The sequence below is a fragment of the Dromiciops gliroides genome, chromosome 1 (genome assembly GCF_019393635.1).
Source record: "Dromiciops gliroides isolate mDroGli1 chromosome 1, mDroGli1.pri, whole genome shotgun sequence".
NCBI lineage: Eukaryota > Metazoa > Chordata > Mammalia > Microbiotheria > Microbiotheriidae > Dromiciops > Dromiciops gliroides.
In genome coordinates this window covers 60,881,608-60,907,549 of record NC_057861.1, presented here as the reverse complement: position 1 = coordinate 60,907,549, position 25,942 = coordinate 60,881,608, and the positions used below count along the sequence as shown (strand labels likewise).

General features: G+C 42.2%; 1 protein-coding gene and 1 long non-coding RNA gene across 3 annotated transcripts in view; one reads left to right on the top strand and one right to left on the bottom strand.

Annotated features, from left to right (window-relative positions):
• LOC122728120 overlaps nucleotides 1-25,942 on the bottom strand; it is a 48,935-nt gene that overhangs the window by 4,822 nt on the left and 18,171 nt on the right. For both annotated transcript variants that reach the window (XR_006353237.1, XR_006353238.1), the window contains exons 2-3: nucleotides 12,579-12,662; nucleotides 5,208-5,456 (exon numbers count right to left, since the gene is read on the bottom strand). This is a non-coding gene — a long non-coding RNA (uncharacterized LOC122728120). The remainder of the gene's footprint in view (nucleotides 1-5,207; nucleotides 5,457-12,578; nucleotides 12,663-25,942) is intronic.
• LOC122728107 (olfactory receptor 1I1) lies at nucleotides 13,626-14,567 on the top strand. The gene has a single exon (XM_043966279.1). The coding sequence runs from the start codon at nucleotides 13,629-13,631 to the stop codon at nucleotides 14,565-14,567; it is 939 nt and encodes a 312-aa protein (XP_043822214.1). The 5' UTR covers nucleotides 13,626-13,628.

The window sequence follows — 25,942 nt, the reverse complement described above, 5'->3', positions numbered from 1 at the left end:
AAGAATCAATCAATCAATCAATTATCATCAATTTATTTTAATATTTCATGGAGTCAGGAAAATCTAAATTCAAATCATCCCTCAGACACTTACTTGCCTCTGGGCAAGTCAAGCAACCTCTTTCAATCTCAGTTTTTCATCTGTAAAATGGGGATAATTATAGCACCTACCCCCCAGGTTTGTTCTGAGGATAAAAATGAGATAACATAAGTAAAGTGCTTTGCAAGTTTTAAGGCACTATATAAATTCTAGTTATTGCTATTATTCATCATTATCATTATTATTTCATGAATGTGGCCACCCCCTCCCTGGTTCAGATAGCAACCCCTCCATACTGTGTTTTCCAATCATTACTTTTCTGCTCACCCTGTTTCTCTCTGCCTGGAATGTCCTCCGACCTGAAACTCTCTCTCTCTCTCTTTCTCTCTTGAATTCCTCCCCATCATTTAAATCTGAGTTGAATATCACGTCCTCCAGGAATCCTCCCCTGCCTCCTGGATGCTGACCTTGGCTGTCATGTAGCACTTTGTTCAGCACATCTCGAATGAACTTGATGGTATATTGTTTTGTACTTGTGTACATGTCATGTCAAGGTGCCCTGAAGCCTTAAGGAGCCAGAGCTAGAGCAGTTTACATGTCCTGAATTAGCTTTCAACTCAAAGTAAAATTTCAAAGGGAGATAAAAACTTGTGCTCAAAAAAGAAAAAAGTTTTTAAAGGGGCAGCTTTGTGGCACAGTGGATAAAACACTTGCCCTGGATTCAGGAGGACCTGATTTCAAACACTTGCCTCAGACACTTGACACGTACTAGCTGTGTGACCTTGGGCAAGTCACTTAACCTTCATTGCCCTGCAAAAAATTAATTAATTAATTAATTAAAATTTTTAAAAGGGGCAGTTAGGTAGTACAGAGGATAAAGCACCTGCCCTGGATTCAGGAGGACCGGAGTTCAAATCCACCCTCAAACACTTGATACTTACTAGCTGTACGACCCTGGGCAAGTCACTTAACCCTCTTTGCCCCGCAAAAAAAAAGGGAGGGGGGACTTGTGCTCAACTCTAACCTGGAAGTGGGCAGGGAAAGGGAGAAGCCAGCGTTAGAAGAACTAGAGATTGAGAATAATTAAAAATTAAGGAGAAAGATAGCTAGATATTTCTATTTCTTTAAGCATTACTCTCATTGTGGAATTTTAAAAAAGAGTAATTAATAAGGGCTTTACTGTGTTGTTTTAATAAAAAGTTCCTCTTTTATTTAAAAAAATGGAGCATAAAAGAGCATGATGGTCTTTAATTCAGTTAATTCCATCTATGGGAAAGTTAGTTATTTGGGCCAGTTGGAAGAATTCAATAAACATTTCTGATGGGCCTTCTACATACAACACACTCTGAGAGGGGCTGGGGAGGCGAGGATGAAATTAGACACGGGTCCTGGCCACAAGGAGGCCCCAAGGCTGCAGTCCAGCCACGGTGCTTTGGGGAAGAAATCTCAAATCCCCTGGAGGTCCGTTCAAGCCGGCAAATCTAAACCTAGAAAGGGAGTGGAGATGTTGCTGCATCTTCTCCCACAACTGGCTGCCCTCCTGCCCACCTGGGGAGATCCAACAGCAGCTTTGCTGAGTTTGAATTTTACCTTCTAGATGCCTGTCCTTGCCGCTGACCCCAAAAGGGCAGAAGACAATCACAGAACAGCCCAGGCTCTCTCTCTCCTCTTTCCAATGCAACCAAAGATTGAGTTTTTCTGCCAAAGTGATCTCTCCCTAATAACTTTAAATGCTTAATAAATTACCATAAGTACTCAGTAAATGATCATATCTCACAAAGTTATTGTCATGTGCTATAGGCAGGTAAGATGGTGCAGAAGATAAAACACTGGGCCTGCATTCCGGAAGACCCAACTGTGAATATGACCTCAGACTTTAAGCTGTGTGATCTGGGCAAGTCACTTAACCTTTCGCTGACTCAGTTTCTTCATCAGTAAAATGGGATGATATCTGTAAAGCGCTTTGCCAACTTTAAAGCTATTATTATTGTACTCTGAGGTTTACAAAGCACTTTCCCCACTGTATAAGGGAAGCAGTGAGAGTATTATCTCCATTTGACAAACATGAAAACTAAGACCCAGAGATGAGAAGTCATTTGCCCAAAGTCACACAGGTATTGATGGGGAATGCTGAGGCTGGGACTGGAACCTAAGTCTGCAGGTTTCAATATCAAAGCTCTTCCTTAATAATAAATAAATAAACAAGCAAATAAATAAATGGATAGATACTAAGTGGATAAATAAATAAATAAGTGAATTTATAAATGAAAATCAAAAATCAAAAAACCTAAATAAAGTAGTCCTTTAAAAAAAACGGAGAATGAAAATATGGGGCAACTAGGCAGTGTAGTGAATAGAGCACTGGCTCTGGAATCAGGAAGACCTAAGTCCAAATCTGGCCTCAGACACTTGCCTGTGTGACCCTGGGCAAATCATTTAACCCCAGTTGCTTACGTGCACACATATACACACACACACACACATACACACAAAACTAAGAGGGAAAATAAATCCTTCCCACTTACAGGTAGTTTTAATTTAATTAATTTATTTCTCCTCCCTTACTCACCACTACTCCAATGCCACTCCCCCTCTATTGTCCATGGATTGGTTTTAAAGTTTCCCCTTGTAATCTGCCCCCAAATGGGTAGGCTGGCCAAGAGTCCCTGTCTACCAGTTCCTCTTCTCTCCTCTTTTCTTGGTTTTCTATTATCCCCCAGGGGGCAGCTAGGGGGCACAGTGGGTAGAGCACTAGCCCTGAAGTTGAGAGGACCTGAGTTCAAACCTCACCTCAGATACTTACTAGCTGTGTGACCCTGGGTAAGTCACTTAACCTCAATTGTCTTAAACATTCAAGGCCATCTCTAGTTGTCCTGATATATATATATATATATATATATATATATATATATATATATATATATATATATATATATATATTAGGCCTCCACCAGTCGTGGACGACCATGGATCAGCACCTTGAAGAGCCACAGGCCACAATGTGGCTGTGCAGTCCAATACGGGAGCCGCAGCTCCTGAGTGACTTATAACCAGTAACTGCCACATCCCGTGTTGTATCTACCCCATGAGGAGTAGCTGGAGTGTCCTCTCCAGGGTGCTGGCCTGGGCAGATCAATATGGAAAACAAGCTGTTGCCCATGCAGCAGGTTTTCCCTCTCCTCAACATTGGTGGATCCAAAGGAGAGGCAGAGCCAATACAGTTTGGCACCAGTGCCACTGCAGTTGCCAGAGGGATGTGATGTCCAACATCCAACTGCCTAAGGGACTCCGACTCCTGATTTTTCCTTGGGGTTAACTCCCGGAGCCTTTCCCATATATGGGTATAGCCGCAAGGCAGTGGAGGTTTAAAATCAGGGTTTCCTTCCCCTAGGCGGGTTGCCTGCCAAGGCTAACGAGCCCCACCTGCCCGAAGCGACTTTTTTTAAGGAGCCAGTGACTCACCTTCGCCCCTTCTCCTGTTAGTGGAAACAGTTCCTCCATGAGAAGTCCAGGAGTTGAGCTTCGGTTGTCAGAGGCTATTTGAGACGCACGCTATTGGAGCATTTTATAGAGAGTGGGAGCTTATCCCCACTCCCACCCCGGCATGACAAACCTTTGGAATATATATATCTTGCCACTGAACCCAGATGGCTCTAGAGGAAAGAGTGAGGTTGGTGGCTGCACAGCCCTCCCTCACTCAAATCCAATTCACTGCAAGTCATGGCATCATATCCCCATGTCATGGTCCTCTTTGAGAATGAAGGACAAACAACAACTCTTCCTCAGAGTTGGTCTTAAGAGCATACACCATCACAATCTTCTCTCCCTTACAACTGATACCTATTTTCCAAATCACAGATGGAAAGAAGAGAATTTATACTTTATCTCTTTGGGCACATATGTAGTTGTGTTGACACATAGCCCATGATGTTCCAGGCACTGTGCCAAATGCTTTACAAATATAATCTCATTTGATCCTCTGAGCAAACTGTCTGACCCCCTCAACAGTATTAAAATTCAGGGAAAGAACTGGGGAAGGAATAAATAGATCTGGGAGCCATAAACATAGAGATGATCATGAGAGCTGGTGAGGTCACCAAGAGAAAGAAAATGTAGAGATTGAAGAGTAGAGTACCTCTAGGACTGAGCTCTGGGGGGGTGGGGGGGATGCCTGCTGCCAAAGGTCATGGTCTCTACATGATGAATCAGCAAAGGAAAGAGAAAAGAAACAGTTAGAGAAGCAAGAGGAAAACCAAGAGGGATTGGTGTCACAAAAGCTCAGGGAAGAGAGAGAATCTAGGAAGAAAGAATGGGGAAGGATATGAAAAAAGACCATCAGATTTGACAATTAGAAGATTATAATGTACTGTATCTATGTTGGTTATCTCTTTACTACTGTAAGCTTCTTAGCTAGGACTGCACCTTATCTGAACTTTGCATCTTCCCTCCAACATTTGCCACAGTATTCTGTACACAGTAGTTGGATAATACCTGTCTACTTGTTAAGGAGAAAACCAAAGAAGGAAACAGATTTTTATTTATTTTGTTACACCCTGTATATCTGTCACAACCTGTAGCTCCCATTGGAGCAGGTCACACCTTGCAATCACTATGGAACTTGTCACACCCTGAAATCTCTATGGAGTTTGTCACACCCTATCAGGATCACTGCCTTGCCTTGAAGCCATCACTTGGGCAAGCAGAGGTTAACTCATAAATCTGCAGGGGCCATGAGCTCCAGCCCAGTTGTGGTTGTGGTTATGGGACTGTTGGGAAGGTGGGCAATGGATAGAGACACCTCATGTTCAAAGTCAAAGGACATAAAATTAGTCCAGGTCCATGGATCATGAAGACCAATGATAGAGTCAAAGTGAACACCAAACACTGAGATGCAAAAATGTGAAGCAAGGTCAGGGTCATGGTTCAACGGGGAGAGGTTAACAAAGAGCTGAGATGCAGCTTGAGGTCTATTGAGAAGGGCAGAGTTGTTTTTCTATAGCTTACCATCAATGCCGGCCCTCCTTGATCTACTGAGGCCACATCACCCCTCTCCTTGTTCTCTCTTAAGAGGCCACTGATATGGAATTTCTGGAGTCTAACAGACCTAGTTCTTGGTGGGATTTCCCCTTAAGAAGCAGAAGGGAATATGCCATCATGTGCCAGCTTACCATTAAAAAGCTGCTTCAATAGAGCACACATTGTACTCAGAGTGGTATCTTTGAATGGATGGTCCTGAGTTTGCTCCTCTCCTGTGTCTTCTGACCCTGGTTTGTCCTCGAAAATCTTCCTGCTCAGCTCAGTCCTGTTTCCATCTTCCTGATCCATTTGTAGTGGCTCAACATTGACTCTGCTTCAGCTGATCCTCTGTCTTCTACCTGGATTTTGACCATGAAACCACTTCACAGAGTGTCACCTAACTATTCAAACAGAAAAAAAATTAAGTGGATAAGGAATGTCTATTGTCCAGACTATGACATGCAGTTATATGGACAACTTATAGAGTTCATGCCAGGGGTGTGCTGAAGCTAGCTCATACCAGCTCAAGAGAGCTGATTGTTAAAATTTCAGTGTGAGCATTTATACCTTGGACATTGGCAAACACTATAAATCATGACTTTATTGTTTTATTGACTGTCTAGACTTAAAAAGGTTTTGGAGAAAATGTTAACAATGCAGCCTAATCTTAACAGTGTGTTCTGCATACTTTTTTTTTCTGGAGAGCCAGTAGTTAAACATTTAGCAGCATACCACTAAGCCCATCCCTGAAGGACAGACACTGCAAATGGAAAATGAACTAGGTCAAGAATTTAACAGAAAAAGAGTGGGCTGGATTGCTTTTAGGAAACTGCCAAGTTAGTTGAACAACCTCAAGCTACTATCTGAAAAGGGGGCCAGGGGAGCAGAAATATTGGTGCTTTTCCAGTAAAGTTATAGCACCTTGAGTCATAAAACACTCCAGTCTCTAAAGAATTGAAGTTGGGAATTTCCCAAAGAATAATGGAGAGGCATATGATGGTTATGAACAATTTGTAACAAATAAAAAACAAAGGATTGCCCAGGAAAAGATGGTTAAAGGATGTCTTCAAAGAAATATGCGATCTGGGGGGGGGGAGGGGGAGAGATGAGTTGGTCACACGGTGAGAGTAAAAAATATCTAATGGACAGCCCAAAGTTCTATTGATATCTTTGGGGTATCAGGAGACCTCAAAGAAGGTCCCTAGCACATTAGGGGGACTTCCTATGGCAAGCAGGCAAGTATGGATTACAACCAGCATCTTTGGAAGGAATGACTACATCAAAGAGATCCCCAATCTCTTCAGAGTCTTGGAGTATTGATGCATTCTTGTTTAAGCTGTAGATGGTCAAGCTTTCATCAGCATCAAACAGCTTGCCTTTGGGGGGAGCCCAATGGGTTGTAATCAATAGGCAACATGTCATACTCTATCACCAGTGTAGAGCTTGCCATGGGATATTGGAGCGGGAAGAAGCATCATCAGATAAAACTAAGGGTTTAAACCATTGCTTGATCACACCATTGAACTCTAGAACAGAGTTCTAGATATGGAAGGGATCTTATAGACCATCTAGTACAACTGCCTCATTTTAAAGACGAGGAATCAGAGCCTCAGAGAGGTGACACTTAAGATTGCATAGCCAGTGGATTGCAGGTATGGGACTAGAATCCAGATTGCTTTTGAGTTGAGCACATCTGCCTTTACATTCTTTCTTTGAAAGGACATCTGGTGTCTGTGATAGAATCAGTCTGATTATTTGGCAACTAGGTGGTACAGTGAATCAATCACTGGAATCAGGAATGAGTTCAATTGATCAATCAGTAAATATTTATTAAGCTCCTACTATGTGCCAAGCCCTGTGCTAAGTGGTGGGGATACAAAAGAGGAGCTTATAATCTAATTGGGGAGACAACAAACAAACAGACATATGCAAAGCAAGCTATAAACAGGATAAGTGGAGAATAATTAACAGAGGGAACACACCAGAATTAAGAGAGATTGGTGGGGAAGGCTTGCAGTAAAAGATAGAATTCTAATTGGAACTTAAAGGAAGCTGGGGGGGTCAGTAGTTGGGGTGGAGGAGAGAAAAAAATGGGGAACAGACAAAAATGCCCAGAGGTGAGAGATGGATTGTCTTATTCAGGGAACAGCCAGGAGGCCAGTGTCACTGGATTGAAGAGTATGTGACAGGGAGTGAAGTGTAAGAAGATTTCAAAGGTAAGAGGGGCTATATTCTGAAGGGTTATGAATGCCAAACGGAGGGTTTTGTATTTGGTGCTGGAGGCAATAGGAAGTCATTAGAGTTTACTAAGTAGTGGGGTGACACGATCAGTTCCACTTACGAAAACCACTTTGGTAGCTGAATAGAGGCTAAATTGGAACAAAGACTTGAGACACAGTCAAACCCACCAGCAGCTATTACAATAGTCTAGGTGTGAGGTGATGAGGACCCACAGTAGAGGGGTGGCAATGAGAGAGGAGAGAAGAGGGTGTATTCAAGAGATGCTGCACGGGTGAAATTGACAGGCTTTGGCAACAGCTCAGATAATGGGGGTGAGAGATAGTGAGGAATCTATGATGAGTCCTAAGTTGCAGACCTGAAGGACTGGAAAGTTGGTGTTGCCTCAGACACTACTTAGCTGTGTGACCCTGGGCAAGTCACTTCACCTCTGTTTACCTCCGTTTTCTCAATGGCAAAATGAGGATAATAACCACATCTACTCCACAGGGTTCTTGAGGGGATCAAACAAGATATTTGTAAAGTTCCTGGCAAAGAGCAGGCACTATATAAATGCTTATTCCTTTCTCTTCCTAAGATAAAGATTAGTTTATTTAACTGATGGTTTCTGTCATTTTTAGGGGCTGTTGGCACCCGATACTAGCAAAGGGCTAATTATCAAACCTCTGGTTGCCAAAGAACATTAGGTGGTTTTTCTTAACCCACAAGGTGGAGAGGAACAAGTTCTCTAACTAGTAACAACAGATAAATAATATTATTTAAGATCCCCAACATTTTCACATTCAAGGGACACTGATCCCTAGAATAAATTTGTGACATTTATGACTTCCTTGCATTCTAGTTGGCTTGGCTTCTCTCCTTCCTCTAATTTGCCTCTCAACCAACTGCCAAATTAATCTTCCTTAAAATAGAGGATTAACTATGTCCCTCGAAACCTTCCATTAGCTTCCTGCCGCTTATAGAACAAAATACAAATTCAGCCTAGCATTTAAGGTTCCATAGTCAGGCTCCAATTTACCTTCTCAGTCTTGTTTCACCCTATTCTCCTGCATGTACTCTATGCTCCAATCAAATTGAGCTTGTAGATACTTTCTGGTCCCATTCTGCTGTCACCTGACTCCATGAATTCTGAGGTGACACCTCCTCCATGAAGTCTTCTCCAATTTTCCAACCCAGCCTCCACTCCTGACCCTGCCCAGTTGAAAGTGATCTCTCCCTCCTCAAATTTCCCTAGAATACTTTGCACAAACTTTGTCATACTCTGCTGTTGTGGCAAAAACTACGGGTTCAGGTCAGAGGAAATTTTATTCAGAAACACATGATCATGGGAGGAATCACAGATGAAGGAATCCCACCAAACTGAGCTTACAGTTGGTTTTTATACACGAAGAAAAACAAATTGGTTTTGTGTCCAGATAGTTAGCCTTGAAAATTGAACAGAGCAACCCGTTTCTCTTTGTGGTTGGCCTTGGAAGCAGAGTATGGCAAACTGTTGTGGTTTTTTGTGGGATGGGCTAGAGTAAGTCCAGATTCTGAGAATTGTATGTGATTGATTATTTTGCCCAGAGTGAATGCTGATTCATGCTGAAGAAAAGGAAGTACAAGGCCCTCTTCTCATGCTCATGTCTAACACCGGAGTAAATGGAGAATGGAACATGGGATCCTTGAAGTAGGAGTTAGGGAGAACAGCTAAATGATGTTGCCAATGTGGAAACTCCATATCTGTGACAAGGAAAAAGAATAAAGGAATAACAGATAGAAATTCATGCTTGCATGGGGTTGCAGACCTAAGACAAGATGCTTAAGTCAGAGAATCCAGGGAATAGCTCATGTCTTCAGTTGGCAAGCAATGTAAAGGAGGCAGAAGGCCCTGGATAGCATGGAGAAACAGTTTCTATAATTCCAGATGCAGCAGGAAGCCTTAATCAGAGACCAGACTTCACTTTGTGAAGCAAAAGAGAGTCACCAAAGTGCTGTTAGGGCAGTGATGTTTTGGTCTGGGGTCCTTGCAGAGCTGACAAGAGATATTAGCACTTCACAAGGGGGCTGGAGAGATTGAACCTTTCATGTTCACTAACCCCAACTGGTGTTATCAGCAATCGAGGAGCTTGTGGAAGTTAGGGGTGCTTTGTGTGTGATGTCATAGGGGAAGAACGAAGGGCCGTGTGAAGGGATAAGTGAGGAGAGATATAGCTCACAGTGCAGGTACCAGAGAAGTCCCAGGACAGATGCTGATGTGTTCTTTATCTACAGAATCAAACAAGTTGCTCTTTGGCCATATGGAATGGATTGTAGGAAAGCAGTGTTAAGCTAGCCTAACAGGGAAAGGTTGAATTGGGGGGAGGAATGAAGAAAAGTTGGATTCAAGGAAGGTGAGCTTGGCCATAGAAAAGATGTGTGCAGTGAAGGTGTGATTCCTCCCCAAGCAATTTTACCTGCATCATGTATCATGTTCCAAAAGTATACTGCAAAGCAATGTAAGAAGGATGAACCGAGCATGTCATGGACTGCCATGGAGGAAATGGAAATGAGTGACATTACACTCTGGAACAGAGTGTGTTTGTTAAGAGAATCAGGTTATCATAGTGAATCTGGGAGAAAAAGTCCACACATTCAACTGTAGAATAGTATGTCAGGGACACTGAAAAGATGCATTTTGTAAGACTCAAGGGGTCACCAGGACATGTAAAACCTACATTCATGAAATGAGAAGAGTCACTGGCCATCAGAGAGAGCTGGATGTCTGGTAGCATTTTAATCAATAGGAAGCCTTAACCATAGTGGCTGGTGTATGTAAGCACACCCAACAATACATGAGATTCACTACTGACACATACACCTGGATCGAGTTCAGGAAAATGCTACCCATCCATCCCTTTGAAGTGACCATAGCTCAGATAATGAAATAAGTAGAGTAAGATAAAAAGAGAAAACAAATTGACTTGGGTTGAGTCTTATGTCGTACAGCTAAATATAGAGTTCCTCAATCTGGGTCTAGTCTGGAGATCACTGAGAATACCATGGTGAGTGGCAATGTTGTGGTCAGTGCTAACAGAAGTCCCCTGCTCCCCCTCCCTGTACACGTGTATTCTTGAATCAAGTCAGAGGGTGAGGGGGTAAGAGAGGAGAGTTCTGGTGTTCTTTTTCCTTGGTCCCAAAGAGGCACTGTAAGGCAGAGAAGGGGGCAGAAATGTCCAGATCTGAGGCTATATAGGGGGCCATATCTGATGCTCCTGATAGCAGGCAGTGCTGTGTTGCTGGTCAACAGGACCTGGAATGGACCCTTCCAGTGTGTGTGTGTGTGTGTGTGTGTGTGTGTGTGTGTGTGTGTGTGTGTGTATGGGGGAGTTGAAGGGTATTTCCCTACTGATAGGCCTTTACTTAGACTCATTCTCCTGGCCAGAAGTTGTGGCAGAGGGAATCAGGCAATCAGGGCAGGACTTCTTATAGTTGTTGGTAAATAGACCTACCAGATTCCATTAGCATTTACAGTGATACAGAAGAATCCCATCAATTATTGGAGGTCTCTTTGGTATGGAGAGACTGGAAGCCTGCCTAGCATTTACCAAGGATATGCTGTGAGAACCTTCTGTAAAGTCAGGCTATGCTTTCTATTCAAGGTGTTCCTAATGTGCATGAGAGCTACAGGGGAAACATTAGGCCACTCAGGGCCAGTTTCCTGCCAACTTTGGCTGAGCACATTTTTGTGACAAGGATTGTTGGTATTCTACATCAGTTGTGGATGGGATCTGCAGATCATCTGTTGATATTGTTTGTCAAAAATTTTGCAAACCCTGAAGTGCTATATTATTATTAATGTAAAATGCATATCATTATCTAATGTAAGCAGCAATTCAAATCTGGGAATATTAAGGAATTTTTTTAGTAACAGTGATGGAGTCTCCGTGAAACCACAAGGGTGGTTTCCACCTATCCAGGTTCCATGTCAATACTCTTACAGGAATAACACTTAGGTAACCCAATAAACTTGATCTGCAAGCTTCCCCTCAAAAGTCACTAAAAGGAGGCAGTCGGGCAGCTAGGTGGCGCAGTGGATAAAGAGCTGGCCCTGGATTCAGGAGGACCTGAGTTCAAATCCAGCCTCAGACACTAGACACTTACTAGCTGTGTGACCCTGGGCAAGTCACTTAACCCTCATTGCCCTGAAAAAAAAAAATGAGGCAGAATAAAAGGAGGCAGTCGATGCTTTGGGAGGGGAACAGACAAAGGTGTGGGCTACAGAAGGAGCTCATTCCTTTAGGCAAGTAACAATGGCAAGGACCACCCCTGAGATGGATAGAGGAAAGCAATTCTATCCCTGTATTGCTATCATTTACAGCATCAGAGATACATATCGTTGAACTTATCATCCTTAAGAGGGGCAAATCATAAATTGTTGTATGTTAAAATGTTCTATCCGTTCTTGGGTCTAAAAGACACAGATGAACCTTGTTTAGGTATGTAGAGACAAGAGTCCCTCAACTCTGATCCTGGGTAAAAGTAAGACATCTATTTGGAGCAACTGATTTATGCATTGTGGCTCAGTAGCTAGAGAGAGGACTCAAAAAATATATTATCAAATGAGATAATTTTTATAAAAAGTGCTTAACTACTATGTGTCTAGCACATAGTAGGTGCTGTATAAATGTTTCATATCCTTCTCCCTCTCTGCCCCCCACCAAATGCAGATGACCTGGTTTTATTCACCACATTTGGTAGAGAGTGGTCCCTCTACCAGTGGATTCACAGGCCCTGTACTTCTCCTTCTCCTAACTTCACCCTGTCCAAGGGCTATGATAGCCAACTTTATTGACCGACAGGTAGTAAACCTTCCATTTCTAACAGACTGGGAGAATCCGTCATTGTGTTTGCAAGATGGTCCCCTTGACCTTCCTCACAGTCTTCATCCACCAGATCCTGGTTCATGGAGATTCTATTTAGCAAGAACCAGTTGGCAGCCACTGACATTTTCCCTTTGCATAGTAAATAGCTTGATTTGTCAACAAATGCTTTTTATCAGGATCAAAGTGAGATCATGGACAAAATGTAAATCTATTGATAGCCCCAAGAGATTCCACCTCACCCAATAATAAGTTCCAATGTTTACAATAAAAGAAAGATGCAATGGTCTTGCAATTAACATTAATACCAACAGGTTTTGGGATTTGTTTATAACTGTTGCATAATATATGACAAGCATTAGGGTTTACTCAGAGAGGCTCACATTTCCATGGGGGAAAATCCCCAAATTCATTATTTAAATACAGTATAGGAAGCTAATTTACCATATTAATAACATTCCAAATATTCTCAGGTCTTGTGAACTTCACTGTCTCCTTGAATTCTTCAACTGGCACTGCCTTCTCACACTATCGAACAAAATCTTTAATTAATTATCATTTTTGAATTTTGATAAATTGCATAAAAATTGCCAAAGTATCATATTCCCACCTCATGGGAAGGAAGGGATAGGATTCAAATATGTTTAAATAATCTGTAAAAACAAGCTAATATCCAGATGTATAAATTCATAAAGATCAATTCAAAATTCAAAATTAGTCCTTTTCAAAATTAGAATGATGGAAATATATAAACATAGCATTAACATAAAATCATCTCCCAAATAAATAAAACAGTGAAATTAGTTCAACAATAGTCCAGTTGAATACACCTCCAAAATTATCTACATGGAAAAAAAGACTACATGTATATATCTCCCAATTTTGAGATTCTTTGTGGTTTTACATTCAAAAGTCAGCACAGGGTATTGATCAGTTTTAATGTCACCATTGGCAGGTCTGCTATGTTATGGATAATTATCATGGTTAATTAATCTCTCAAACTCAATGTCAATCTGGTTTAAATTACTCAATTCTGAGAGTATTCCAAGATTCCAGTTTCCTCTTCCAAATCCACAGCAGGATATGAGGATCTGTAAAACTAAGCATGAAATCATTAGAACTCTTCCCAATTCCTTGGAAAAGAATTCAGCATAAACTCAATTTTGTTCCCATTACAATGTGTGAAAGTTATTTCATGCTGAGAAGGAGATGGAAAGCCCTTCTCACTGGATTTCCATGCTATTTTGCACAATATTTATTTATTTCTCCTCTATTAGATTAGACCGCACATTGCTCTTGTCATATTTATCTTTGCGGAAGGATTGCACAGCGGGAACAAATAGTAGCTGCTTAATAAATGTGTTGAATTGAGCGTGTTTTGCAATATAGAAACATGAGTGATTATAACCATTTTGTTATTAGCAAAGTTGCAGATTCCTTAGGGGGACCCATATCTCCATTTTGTACCTCCTTCTTGACAGACACATCAGCTACATGGGACAAGAAAACCACACAAGTGTGTCAGAATTCCTCCTTCTAGGACTTTCAGAGAGACCAGACCAACAACTTCTCCTCTTTGGGCTCTTCTTGAGCATGTACATGGTCACCATAGTTGGGAATGTGCTCATCATTCTGGCCATTTGTTCTGACTCCCACCTCCACACCCCCATGTACTTCTTCCTCTCCAACCTGTCCTTTGTGGATCTCTGTCAGACATCCACCACAATGCCTAAGATGTTGACAAATATCCTGACACATAACAAGGCCATCTCCTATGCTGGCTGTCTCATCCAAATGTATTCTTTTCATTTGTTTGGAACCATGGATAGTTTTCTGCTGGCCATGATGGCCTATGACCGTTTCGTGGCCATCTGTCACCCACTGCGCTATGCAACCATCATGAGCCCTCGGCTCTGTGTCCTGCTTGTAGGAGGACCCTGGGGTATCACCAACCTCCAGTCGGTGGTGCACACCTCCCTGATGGCGAAGTTAACCTTTTGTGCAGACAACACAATTCCCCACTTCTTCTGTGACCTCATGCCCTTGCTGAAACTCTCCTGCTCTGACACCCATGTCAACAAGCTGGTGGTTTTAGTCTTTGGCATCTTCATGGGCATAAGTCCCCTGGTGTGCATTCTGCTCTCCTATATCTGCATCTTCTGTGCAGTTCTGAAGGTTCCCTCTGCCGAGGGAAAACGGAAAGCCTTTTCCACCTGTGGCTCTCATCTCACTGTGGTCTTACTCTTTTATGGAACCATTTTTGCCGTGTACCTGCAGCCCTCAGAACCCGCCTCTCCAGAGAAGGACAAGGCAGCTGCTGTGATGTGTGCAGTGGTCATACCCATGCTGAATCCCTTCATCTACAGCCTGAGAAATAGGGACATGAAGGGTGCTTTAAGGAAACTGATCAGCAGAACAACATCATCACAGTAATGAAGCCACAGGCACCTGGGGAACCCAAGGCAGGCAGCTTCCTGTTTCTAACATTGGTCACTTCTGTTGCCACTACCCGAGGTCTTAGCTATGCCTTGAGGATCACAGGAGGGGACACCACATTTTAAGAGTGACATTGGCAAGTTGGAGAGCATCTAAGAAAGGACAACTGGGACCAGATGCAGGGACTAAGAATGCTTGGCCTGGAGAAGAAAGATCTAGCAAGATGTGATGACTGTTTTGAGTGGCCAAGGGACTCAGAAGAGGGATTACTGGAGTCAGTTTCTCAGGCTCTCAGAGTTAGATGGAACTTCAAAGGTCATCTGGTCCAAGCCATCCCTGAATACAAGAAGCATCTTCAATGTCATCAGCCTGGGGGAGCTCAGGGTTGGGAACTGAATCCACCCATGCCTCAGGAGGCAAGTCCTCAGGAAGTTATCTATAGATTAAATGATTTGCACATCCTTATACAGGAAGGATTTTGACTCAGATCTTCCTAAATCCAAGACTAGTTCTCAATCCACCATGTAACATTGCCTCATGCTTCAACAACAACAAGAACCTGTCAAGCTGCAAAGTTGCAGAGTCATTGTTGATCTGCATCGGTAGAGGGCATTTCTTCACTGGGAGTTCCACAAGCCAGTGACTGGCAGCTCTGGGTCATTTTTCTTAATCTTCAAAAAAAAAAAAATCCCTCTATGACGTCTTAGACATCTACCTGAAGAGCTCCAGTGATGGAGAGCTCATGATCTCCTGAGGACACCCATTCCACTTTTGGACAGCTCTAATGAGTAGGAAGTTGTTTCTTACATCAAGGAAGGAAGGAGTCTATCTCATTGCCATTTCCTCCCATTGTTTTGAGCTCTGCTCCTCTGGAGCTAAGAACAAATCTAAACTCTTTTCAAATACTTGGAGACAACTATCATGTCCATCTGTGTCTCCCACCCCAAGTTAAACATCCCCTTGTGTGTTTAAAAACAATCTTTGGATGGCCCAGTCTTCAGTCCTCTAACCATTCTGGTTGCCCTCCTTGGGATGTATCCCATTTGCCAATGACCTTCAGAAAATGAATGACTAGAACAAGACACAACTGTGCAGTATGTATCTATCTACTGCAGAGTACAATGGGGAGATCATTTCCCCAGTTCTAGACACCACTCCCCTACTAACACCTAAGACAGTGACCTATTGTGGGCAGCCACACCACACCCTGGACTCCCTGACCTTGCAGCCCACTAAAACCCCAGATGCTTTTTGAATATGACTGCTGTTCCAGGCACACTTCCCCCATCCCGTCTTTCTGAAGTTTCCCTGTTAAATTTCATTTCATTAGAGTCAGCCCATCATTCTAGCCTGGGAGATCTTTTCAAAATACTGACTCTGTCACCCATCATGTTATAGTGATGCCTCTCAGCATTGTGCCATTCGAAGAGCGGATGATCGAGTCCCAGTCACTGACAAAAATGTTAAACAGGACAGGCCTAAGGGAAGATCCCCTGAGACACTCCACCAGAAACCTCCCTTCAGGGTAGGGGTTCTTAACCTTCTGCATCAGACCCCTTTGGCAATGTAGTGAAGCCTATGGACCCCTCCCCAGAATAATGTATTCAAATGAATAAAAGAAAATACAAATATATTTGTTCAATATAAATGTTCAATGAGATAATATATAAAAAGTGTTTCATGATGCAGAACATGAGCTATAAGTATTTATCATAATATTAGCAATTTTTCTAATTACTTAGGTCTGTATTTATATTTCGTATATCTTTCCTGGCAGACACATCAGAGAATTACAAAGGAAACCAATTATACTGAAATGCAGTTATCAAACTACATTTTTTTCCTTTTTTGAATAGAATTTTATTTTCCAAAATATATGTAAAAACAAATTTTAACATCAATTTTTTAAAACTTTATGTTCCAGGGGCAGCTAGATGGCACAGTGGTAAAGCACCGGCCCTGGATTCAGGAGTACCTGAGTTCGGATCCGGCCTCAGACACTTAACACTTGCTAGCTGTGTGACCCTGGGCAAGTCACTTAACCCCCATTGCCTCACTAAAAAAAAAAAAAAAACTTTATGTTCCAACTTCTCTTCTTCCTCTATTCCCACCCCCCACCCACTAGAACTCAAGCATTTCAAAAGAAGTAATACATGAGTAGTCATGGAAAACATTCCCACATTAGCTAGGTTGTGAGAGAAAACAGTCAAAAAAACCCCAACACTTCAGATTGAGGAATTGTCAAAGAGGAAAAAAGAAAAAAATTTTTAAAAATGTGTTTCTATCTGCTTTCAGATACTGTCAGTTCTTTCTCTATAGATGGGTTGCCATTTTCATAAGTCCTTCAGGGTTATATTGGATCACTGCCTTGCTGAAAATAACCACATACTTCCCAGCAGATCATCTTAACACTATTGCTGTATTCTGTATACAAAATAAGAGCAAACTACTTTTTTTAAAGTTCACAGACCCCAGATTAAGAACTCCTGCTCTAGGATGATACCAAAGAATCCCCTCTCCTTTAGATCTAGTCATTCAGCCAATTGTACCTCCACAAGATCTCTCACTTTTGTCCCCTTCTCCCTATTCTCACCATAGTCACCTTAGCTCAGGCTTTTCCTGTCTCTCACCTGGCCTACTAAAAGAGCCTCAGCTTGTCCTTCCCATCTCAAGTGTCTTGCCTAGCAAAATTATACTCTACACATCTACCAAAGTGATCTTCCTAAAGCATAGGACCGATCCTATCACTCTCCTACTCAGTCAACTCTTGTGGTTCCCTATCAGCTCAACAATCACACACAAACTCCTCTGCTTAACATTTAAAGCCTTTCCTAATCCAGATACACCTCTCCCCTTTATACACTCTATGGTCCAGCCAAATTGGCCTGCTATTCCTAATGCAGATGACATCCTGTTTCATGTTTCCATGCTTTTGCAAAGGCTGACTGTCCTCCACCATGGAATGCATTCTCTCCTCACCTCCATCTCTCAGAATAACTACTTTTCATCAAAGGTCAGCTCAAAGGGCATCTAAGTGGCACAGTGGATAAAGCAAAAGGCCCTGGATTCAGGAGAACCTGACTTCAAATCTGGCTTCAGACACTTGTTATTTACTAGCTGTGTGACCCTGGGCAAGTCACTTAACCCTCATTGCCCTCCAGAAAATAAATAAATAAATAAAAGGTCAGCTCAAACATCACCTCCTACATGAAACCTTTCCTCCCCCACCTCCTACTCCTACTACTTCCTCCAGCTCTTAAATGACCTTATTTCATAGCTATTTTATATACATATATATATTTACATGTGTACTCTTCCTTGCTAGAATATAAATTCCTTACAAGCAGAGACTTGTAATTTCATTTCATTTCTATCTCTGAATCTATAGTTCACATTATGTCTGGCAAATATAAAGCAGTTAATAAATGCTTGTTACTTAATTACATTACTGACTGATTGAAATATGGAACTGGCACCATGTATTTACTGATTTATTCTACATACTTGTTCACAACCCTTTCTTTGCTGGCATCTTACCACTGAACAAATTGATGCCACCCTCCATCAACACAGAACCCTGAAGTCAGCTGTACTTCCCCCTCCTAGGACTAGCAGGCTCTCATCTTTCTCCCCTAATCCCTATAATTCAGTTGACTTTGGTTTTTTCTTTCTTTTCTTTCTCTTCTTTTTTCTTTTTTTTTCTTTTTTTGGCTAGACCTACTATTTCATTCCCAGAGGTAATTCCAGTGAGGGAATTCTCTCTACCAAGGTAGTTCAGCAATTTAAAGTCCTCAAGAGTTACCAAGAGCACTGAGAGGTTAAGCAATTTACTCAGTACCACAGAACCAGTGTGTGTCATAGTCAGAACCTGAACTCGGCTCTTCCTGACTCAAGGCTGCCTCTTTACCAAGATGAGTTGGCTAAAGATGGGCTTCCTTCTTCCCTTGTTTTATTTATTTATTTATTTGTTTGTTTGTTTGTTTGTTTATTTGTTTGTTTGTTTGTTTTTCGGGGCAATGAGGGTTAAGTAACTTGCCTAGGGTCACATAGCTAGTAAGTGTCAAGTGTCTGAGGCAGGATTTGAACTCAGGTCCTCCTGAATCCAGGGCTGGTGCTCTATTCATTGTGCCACCAAGCTGCCCCCCTTCCCTTGTCTTATTCTTGGGCCTTTGCAAACACTGCCCCTAGTTACTGGCACCATCCAATGTCTCTGCTTACACCCACATGTTGCTGAATCCTCCTGGGAAAAGCCACCATGAATGTGTTACCTACTTCACTGCCAGACATACAACAGAGCTTTGGGTCCCTAGAATCTCTATCATATTCCCTGGCTTCTCTACTCAAATCTCTTATACCAAACTTCTTTGCCTCCCTCTCAGCAGATGACTTAGTGTCTTATTGCTGAGAAAATAGAGGTCTTCTGTCCTGAGCTCCCTCTTCCCCCATATGCCGTGCCTCAAAGCCCCTCTGCATCACCTGGCTATATCATCTGATCCCTTGTTTGAAGAGGAAGCCCTTCTCCTTTCCAGGGCCAGCCCTTCTGCATGTGCCCTTGATCACATCCTTCCATTTATTTCCCCTGGGAGCTTGTCTCTTCCGTCATAGAGTTGCTGTCTTTCACATGCTCCAGGAAAGAAGCAGTCACCCAAACCTGTCACCTCAGTAATGTTGTCTGGAGTTGCCCAGTGAGGGCTTTAGGATAAGAAGAGAAGCAGTGTGTCCCTCCACAGGGACTCAGGTTCTGCCAGACTTGGGACCCACCTCAACTGTCAACTCAATGTAGCCCTGAGCCCAGCCCAGAGACCACCTCGATTCAGATAGAAATAAGACCGAATCACATGCCAGCCTCACAAGGGAATGTAACCATAAACCCAGTCATCACCCCTTCAGTTCAGCATATCCCTGAATTGTAGCCTAATCAAAAACCCAGCCCAGACCTCAGCCCAACCTTGCCCCAGATCCTAATAAGGAGAACACACAGTATAGTAAGAAAATTATTGGACCGGCAGTTTGGAAAACCCAGATTCCATTCTTGCCTCTGGCAGTTACTAGATGTGGGCCTCTGAGCAAGTCATCTAACCTTTGTGAGAACTGCTTTCTTCATCCATAAAATGAAGATAATATCACCTTAGAACCTACCACACAGGGTAATTGTGAGGACCAAATTAGATCATATACACACAGTAATTTGTAAGCCTAACAGTGCTGGAGAAAATACTAGCCATTCTGACTATAACGATTCCTATCTTGTTCAGAGCAGCCCCAACCGTACCACATAGTGCCCTACCTAACAACCCCATCCTCTGAGACTATACAAATCACTAGCTGGCTGGCTGGCTGGCATTAGCACTGAGCTCTAATTGCCTGTCCATATACATTGGGCAGCAACGCCTAGAGGATGAGCATTTATGTGCCAGGCACCATAATAAGCACTGGGGACATAAAGAAGGGTAAAAGACAAACCCTACTCTAGGAGGTCACAGACTAATGGAAAAGACAACATGCAAACAACTATGTACAACAACTGTAAATAGGATAAATTGGAGATATTTGACATTGGGAAGGTGCTAAGAATCAAGGGAGATCAAGAAAAACCTCCTAGAGATGGTGGAATTTTACCTGAGACTTGAAGGAAGCCAAGAAGAGGATATGAAGAGGGAGAAGAATATTCCAGGTATAAAAGATGGACAGACATAGAAATGCCCAGGGCATGAAGAGAGAGTATCCTGTTCAAGGAAGACCAAGAAGGTCAGTGTCACTGGATCACAGAGTAAGTGAGGAGAAAGAAGATTGGAAAGGTGGGTGGATGGAGGGGCTTTGAATACTAGATTCTTTTATATTTGATCCTTGAGATGAGCTACTGGAATTTATTGAGTGGGGAGGATGTGTGTGTGTGTGTGTGTGTGTGTGTGTGTGTGTGTGTGTGTGAGAGAGAGAGAGAGAGAGACAGAGAGACAGAGAGACAGAGAGACAGACAGAGACAGAGAGAGACAGACAGAGACAGAGACAGAGACAGAGACAGAGACAGAGACAGAGACAGAGAGGTGGTCAGGTTCGTGCTTTAGGAAGATCACTTTGACAAATAAGTGGAGGATGGACTGGAATGGGAAGAGACCTGAGGCAGGGGAACCCATCAAAAGATTATTGTAGCCATTTCCCAATAGATAAATGGTCAAAGGATGTGAACAAACAGTTCTCAAAAGGAGAACTGCAAAGTATTCACAACCACATGGGGAAAATGCATAAATCACTAATAATAAGGGAAAAATAAAAACAACCTTGAGATTTTACTTTGTACTCTGAAAATCTTAACAAAATCATGAAAAATGGCAACAGTCAATATTGGAGGGGTGGTAGGAAGATAAGCACCCTGATACATTGCTGGTGGAGCTGTGAAATGGTACAATAATTTTGGAAAGCTGTTTGGAATTATGCAAGTAAAGTGACTAAAATGCCCATATCCTTTGAACCACAGACTCCATTACTGGGCTTGTATCCCAAGGAAGCCATTGATAAGAAAAAGTCCCCATATACTCCAAAATATTAATAGTCACACTTTTGTGATAAGTAAAGATTGGAAACAAAGTAGATGCCTATCAATGAAACAAATTCTGGTATATGAACAGAATGGAATACTACTATGCTTTAAGAAATGATATATGATGAATACAGAAGAGTATGAAAAAATCTATATGAACTGATGCAAATGAAGTAAAAAGAACCAAGAAAACAATATACACAGTAACTACAACAATTTGAATCAATATTAAATGGAAAGAACAACACACCAAAAAATTAAAAGTAAATTCAACAAATATATAAAGATCAAGTAGGACTCAAAGAGACACAAGAAGACACTCCCAACTTGCCACTAGATGGAAGCAGGAGGCACATAGATGTCACACATTGTACATGTTTTCAGGCTTTCTCAATGTGTAGATCAGTTGTGTTGACTTTTTTCCTCTTTAAAAACTACTATTTGTCATATTTGTCTTTTGAGATCACTCCCTAGGAGAAGAAGTAAAGGAAGGCATATATTGGGATACCATGGTGATATAAGAAACAGAAAACATCAATGTTTTAAAGGATACTGCACTTGTCCAGGTGTGAGGTGATAAGTTCCTGCACCAGGGTAGTGGTAGTATCAGAGAAGAGATGGGGGCATATGTCAGATATGTTAACAAGGTCAAATCAACAAGTCTTTGCAACAATTGTATATGGAGGAGGGGGAGTTAAGAGAGGGGTCTGGATGATAGTCTGGTTGACTGGAAGGCTGGCATTATCCTTTACAGTAATAGGGAAGTTAGAAAGAAGGGAGGTTTAGAGGGAAAAGGTAAGTTTATTTTGGACATGTTGAGTTAAAGATGTTTACAGGATATCCAGTTCAAGATGCCCAATGGGCAGTTGGAGATTTGAGTCTGGAGGTCAGCAGAGCAGGATAAATAAATCTGAGAATCATCAGCAAAGAGTTGATTATTGAATCTTTGGGAAGTGATGAGATCACCAAATAAAAGAGTCTAAAGGGAGAAGAGAGCCTTAAACAGCCCTGGGGGGCACCTATAGCAGCTGTAGAAGAGAGGCTGTGACTATGAAGGAATCTCCAAGTAGAAAGGAGAGGAAAGAAAAAGTTACAGAGTAGGAATTGCTCTATTGTCCATGTAATGAGAGTATTGGCCAATGAGGAACCAGTCTTTAGGATATGTGGAAGTGCTCTGCCTGCTGCCAATCCACATGGAGATGAGTTAGCTTCTAGAAATGTCTGGGGTATGGGGGCGGGGAGAGGAGTGCTTCCCAATTCAGCACATGCACTGGTATCTTGTTTCCTGGGTTTACTTCAGTGGTGACAAAGAGCCTTTTTAACTGGTACTGAGCCTCAACCCAGTATGCATACAAAAGGTTCAAGCAAAGGATTTCAATCTCTCTTCTTGAGGCAGATGGTTGACGATAGAGCTCTGGGCCTGGAGTCAGGAAGATCTGAGTTCAAATCTGCCTCAGACACTTACTAGTTGTATGACCCTGGGAGTTTACCCGCACTTTCCCAACTGTAAAACGGGGATAATAATAGCACCTGTCTCCTAGGGTTGTTGAGAGGATCAAATGAGATGATATCTGTAAAGTACTTAGCATGGTGCCTCCCACATAGAAGGCACATAAGCATTTATTCTCTTCCCCAGCCACCCCCCTTTTGAGGACACCTGGTATGCAGTAGGTGATCTATAAATGCTTATCCCATTCTTTCTTGCCCTACTCCCCAGGAGCAGACGAGAATTATGGTGAATTGCTAGACCTCTTATCAAATGAATTTGTGGCAACTTGGTTTCTTCTCTCCCAATCTGAGGTGCTTGAATATCAGACATAGAAAGGACCTGGTTGCATCCTGTGAGCTTCTAAAACTGAAAATGTCCATCAAAAGTCCAGCAACTCAGGGCAGCTAGGTGGTGCAGTGGATGAAGCACCAGCCCTGGATTCGGGAGGACCTGAGTTCAAATCCAGCCTCAGACACTTAACAATTACTGGTTGTGTGACCCTGGGCAAGTTACTTGACCCCAATTGCCTCATCAAAAAAAAAAAAAAAAATTCCAGCAACTGAAGGTTATAACAGAGTCTGATCATGGCCAAAGCAGCTATGCCTAGTAAGGAGTCAAGTAAGCAGACTGCAAATCCCCAGGCTAGCGGCTTGGCTCAGGCAGGGATAAGGAAGCACAACTGGACAGGAATACCTTGTCCTCTGGTGGAACCTACATCCAGAAGTGAACCAGGTAGGAGGTCACATTGTGTAATAACCACTTTTAAGTTGGAGTCCACTCTCACAAAGGACCAAACTGAGGTGTGGAATGAGGAATGTATCCTCATTTGGGTTGTTTTTGTATCTTGAGCCTTGCCCTACCATCTCAGTAAATAGTCATTTTGTAAAAGCTAGTTGATGTCAATTGGCTCACTGATATCTGATCAACTGAAGATCAGAAGAGGGAACATAATGGATAAAGGCCTGTAAGCAACAATACTAGAGGAACCACTCCCTCCTCCACCCCCAACTCCTCAAGGTTACTGGATCTGCTAGTGTGAGCTGGGGTTGAGAGAGTGAACCACAGAAATTATGCGATATCAGCAATAATAATATTATATCATGAACAACCTCATTTGAGCAATTCTCTGTCTTACACAATACCTATTGCTTCTAGATCTCATTTAGAAGGGACCTCAGAAATCACATCCTCTGCACCAGAACTGGGCAGGATGCCCCTATACAACATCTCCATGACTGATGACCTAGCTTCTACTCAAAGACCTACAGTGATAGAGAAGGAGATGGAGTCCCCCACTTCAAGATGAATCTGGGGGCAGCTAGATGGCGCAGTGGATAGAGCACCAGCCCTGGATTCAGGAGGACCTGAGTTCAAATCTGGCCTCAGACACTTGACACTTGACACTTACTAGCTGTGTGACCCTGGGCAAGTCACTTACCCCCAATGGCCTCACCAAAAAAAAAGAAAAGAAAAGAAAAAAAAAAGGATTAATCTGATCGTGATTCTTTCTTCTGAGCTGAAATCTGTATACAAATAAAACTCTCTACTTTTCCCAAGTCCTAGACTTTGGGGCTGGAACAATTAAATGTAATCAATCTACCTTTTAGCCTCCCCATCTTCCAACTACCAATTTCTCAACCCCTACATAATCAGTGATAGACCTGGGTACACAGTCTGGTTGTCTTAACAAAGTGCCTCTTGTGCAAGCAATGGAACCATTGACCTCTTATGGGAAAAGCTTTGGACTTGGAGTCATAAGACCTTGGTTGGAGCCTTGACTCTGTCCCATCCTGGATCCAGGACCTTGGGCAAGTCACTAAATTTTTCTGAGCCTCACTTTTCACAGCTGCAAGAAGAATCACTCAACATCATCAACTTGTTTCATCTTTCATGAAGTCAGGAAAATGAGTTCAAATCCTGTCTCAATCACTTACTGTGTAACCTTAGGCAATCACTCAACCTCTCTCAACTTCAGGTCGCTCATTTATAAAATGGGAATAATAACCACACCTACCTCCCAGGGCTGTGGTGAGGATAAAAAATGAGATTATATTTGTAAAGTGTCTTATAAACCTTAAGGAGCTATATAAATGTTGGTTACCATTATTATTATTGGTTCATTAGTGCATACACTCCCCTTTACTGGAGCAGACAGCAACCCTTCCATACCTTAAGATGTGGTCTTTGTGAGTTGTGACTAAATCAGATCATCACCTTGTGGGCAGCCAGCCTCCTGGCAAAGGGCCTCCTCACCCTTGGCTTGGTCCCTGTGTCACTGACCTCATACCTGAAGCTGTTCCAGTTTGGTAGGGCCCGTCCGAGCTCACACTGTTCACCAAGGAGGGCTGGGGGATGCACTCAGGTTTCATATCATCCAGACTAGGAAAGTCATATACATTTGTAAAATTTGGTCAGGGCCCAACTCCTGTGCATGAAATCCATTTCTTCATATGAGCAGGATGTTATCAGAAAAACCTGGAAAGACTTACATGAACTGATGCAAAGTAAAATGTACTTTGTACAAAGTAATGGCAATATGGTAAGATGATGAGCTATGAATGACTTAGTCATTCTCAGCAATACAATGATCCAGGACAACACTAAAGGACTTATGATGGAAAATGCCATCCATTCCCAGAGAAAGAACTGATGGTGCCTGAATGCAGACTGAAGCATACTTTTTTTTCTTGAGGTTTTTTTTGTCTGTGTTTTCTTTTACAACATGACTAATATGGAAATGTTTTGCATGACTAATACATGTATAACCTATTTTGAATTGCTTGCCATCTCAGTGAAGGGGGAGAGGAGGAAGGAAGGAAGAGAATTTGGAACTCAAAGTTAAAAAAAAACTAATGTAAAAATTATTTTACATGTCATTGCAGGGAAAATAAAATACTAAATATTTTTTTAAAGACTCAGTTAAAACTTTCCAAAAACCCATCGATTTCTTTAGCCTATTTCCCTGCTTCCCATTTCTACCCTCAGGACTCTAGTGCTACCAACTTGAATTATCACAATCATCTTCTAACAGGTCTTCCTACCTACGTTCTCTCCCTCCTCTAATCCATCTTTTTTTTTGCAGGGCAATAAGGGTTAAGTGACTTGCCCAGGGTCACACACCTAGTAAGTGTCAAGTTTCTGAGGCTGGATTTGAACTCGGGTCCTCCTGAATTCAGGGCCAGTGCTTTATCCACTGTGCCACCTAGGTGCCCCTCTAATCCATCTTTTATGGGGCACCGGACAAATCATTCTTAGGTCTAAACCTGATCATGAACCTCTCCTCAAGATCCTTCTGTGGCTCAGGATTCCCAACTGAGCAAAGTTTAAAATCTTTTTCTCTGGGGG

Coding starts and splice junctions, on each gene's coding strand:
- LOC122728107 (XM_043966279.1), top strand. CDS start 13,629: ATGGGACAAGAAAACCACACAAGTGTGTCAGAATTCCTCCTTCTAGGA.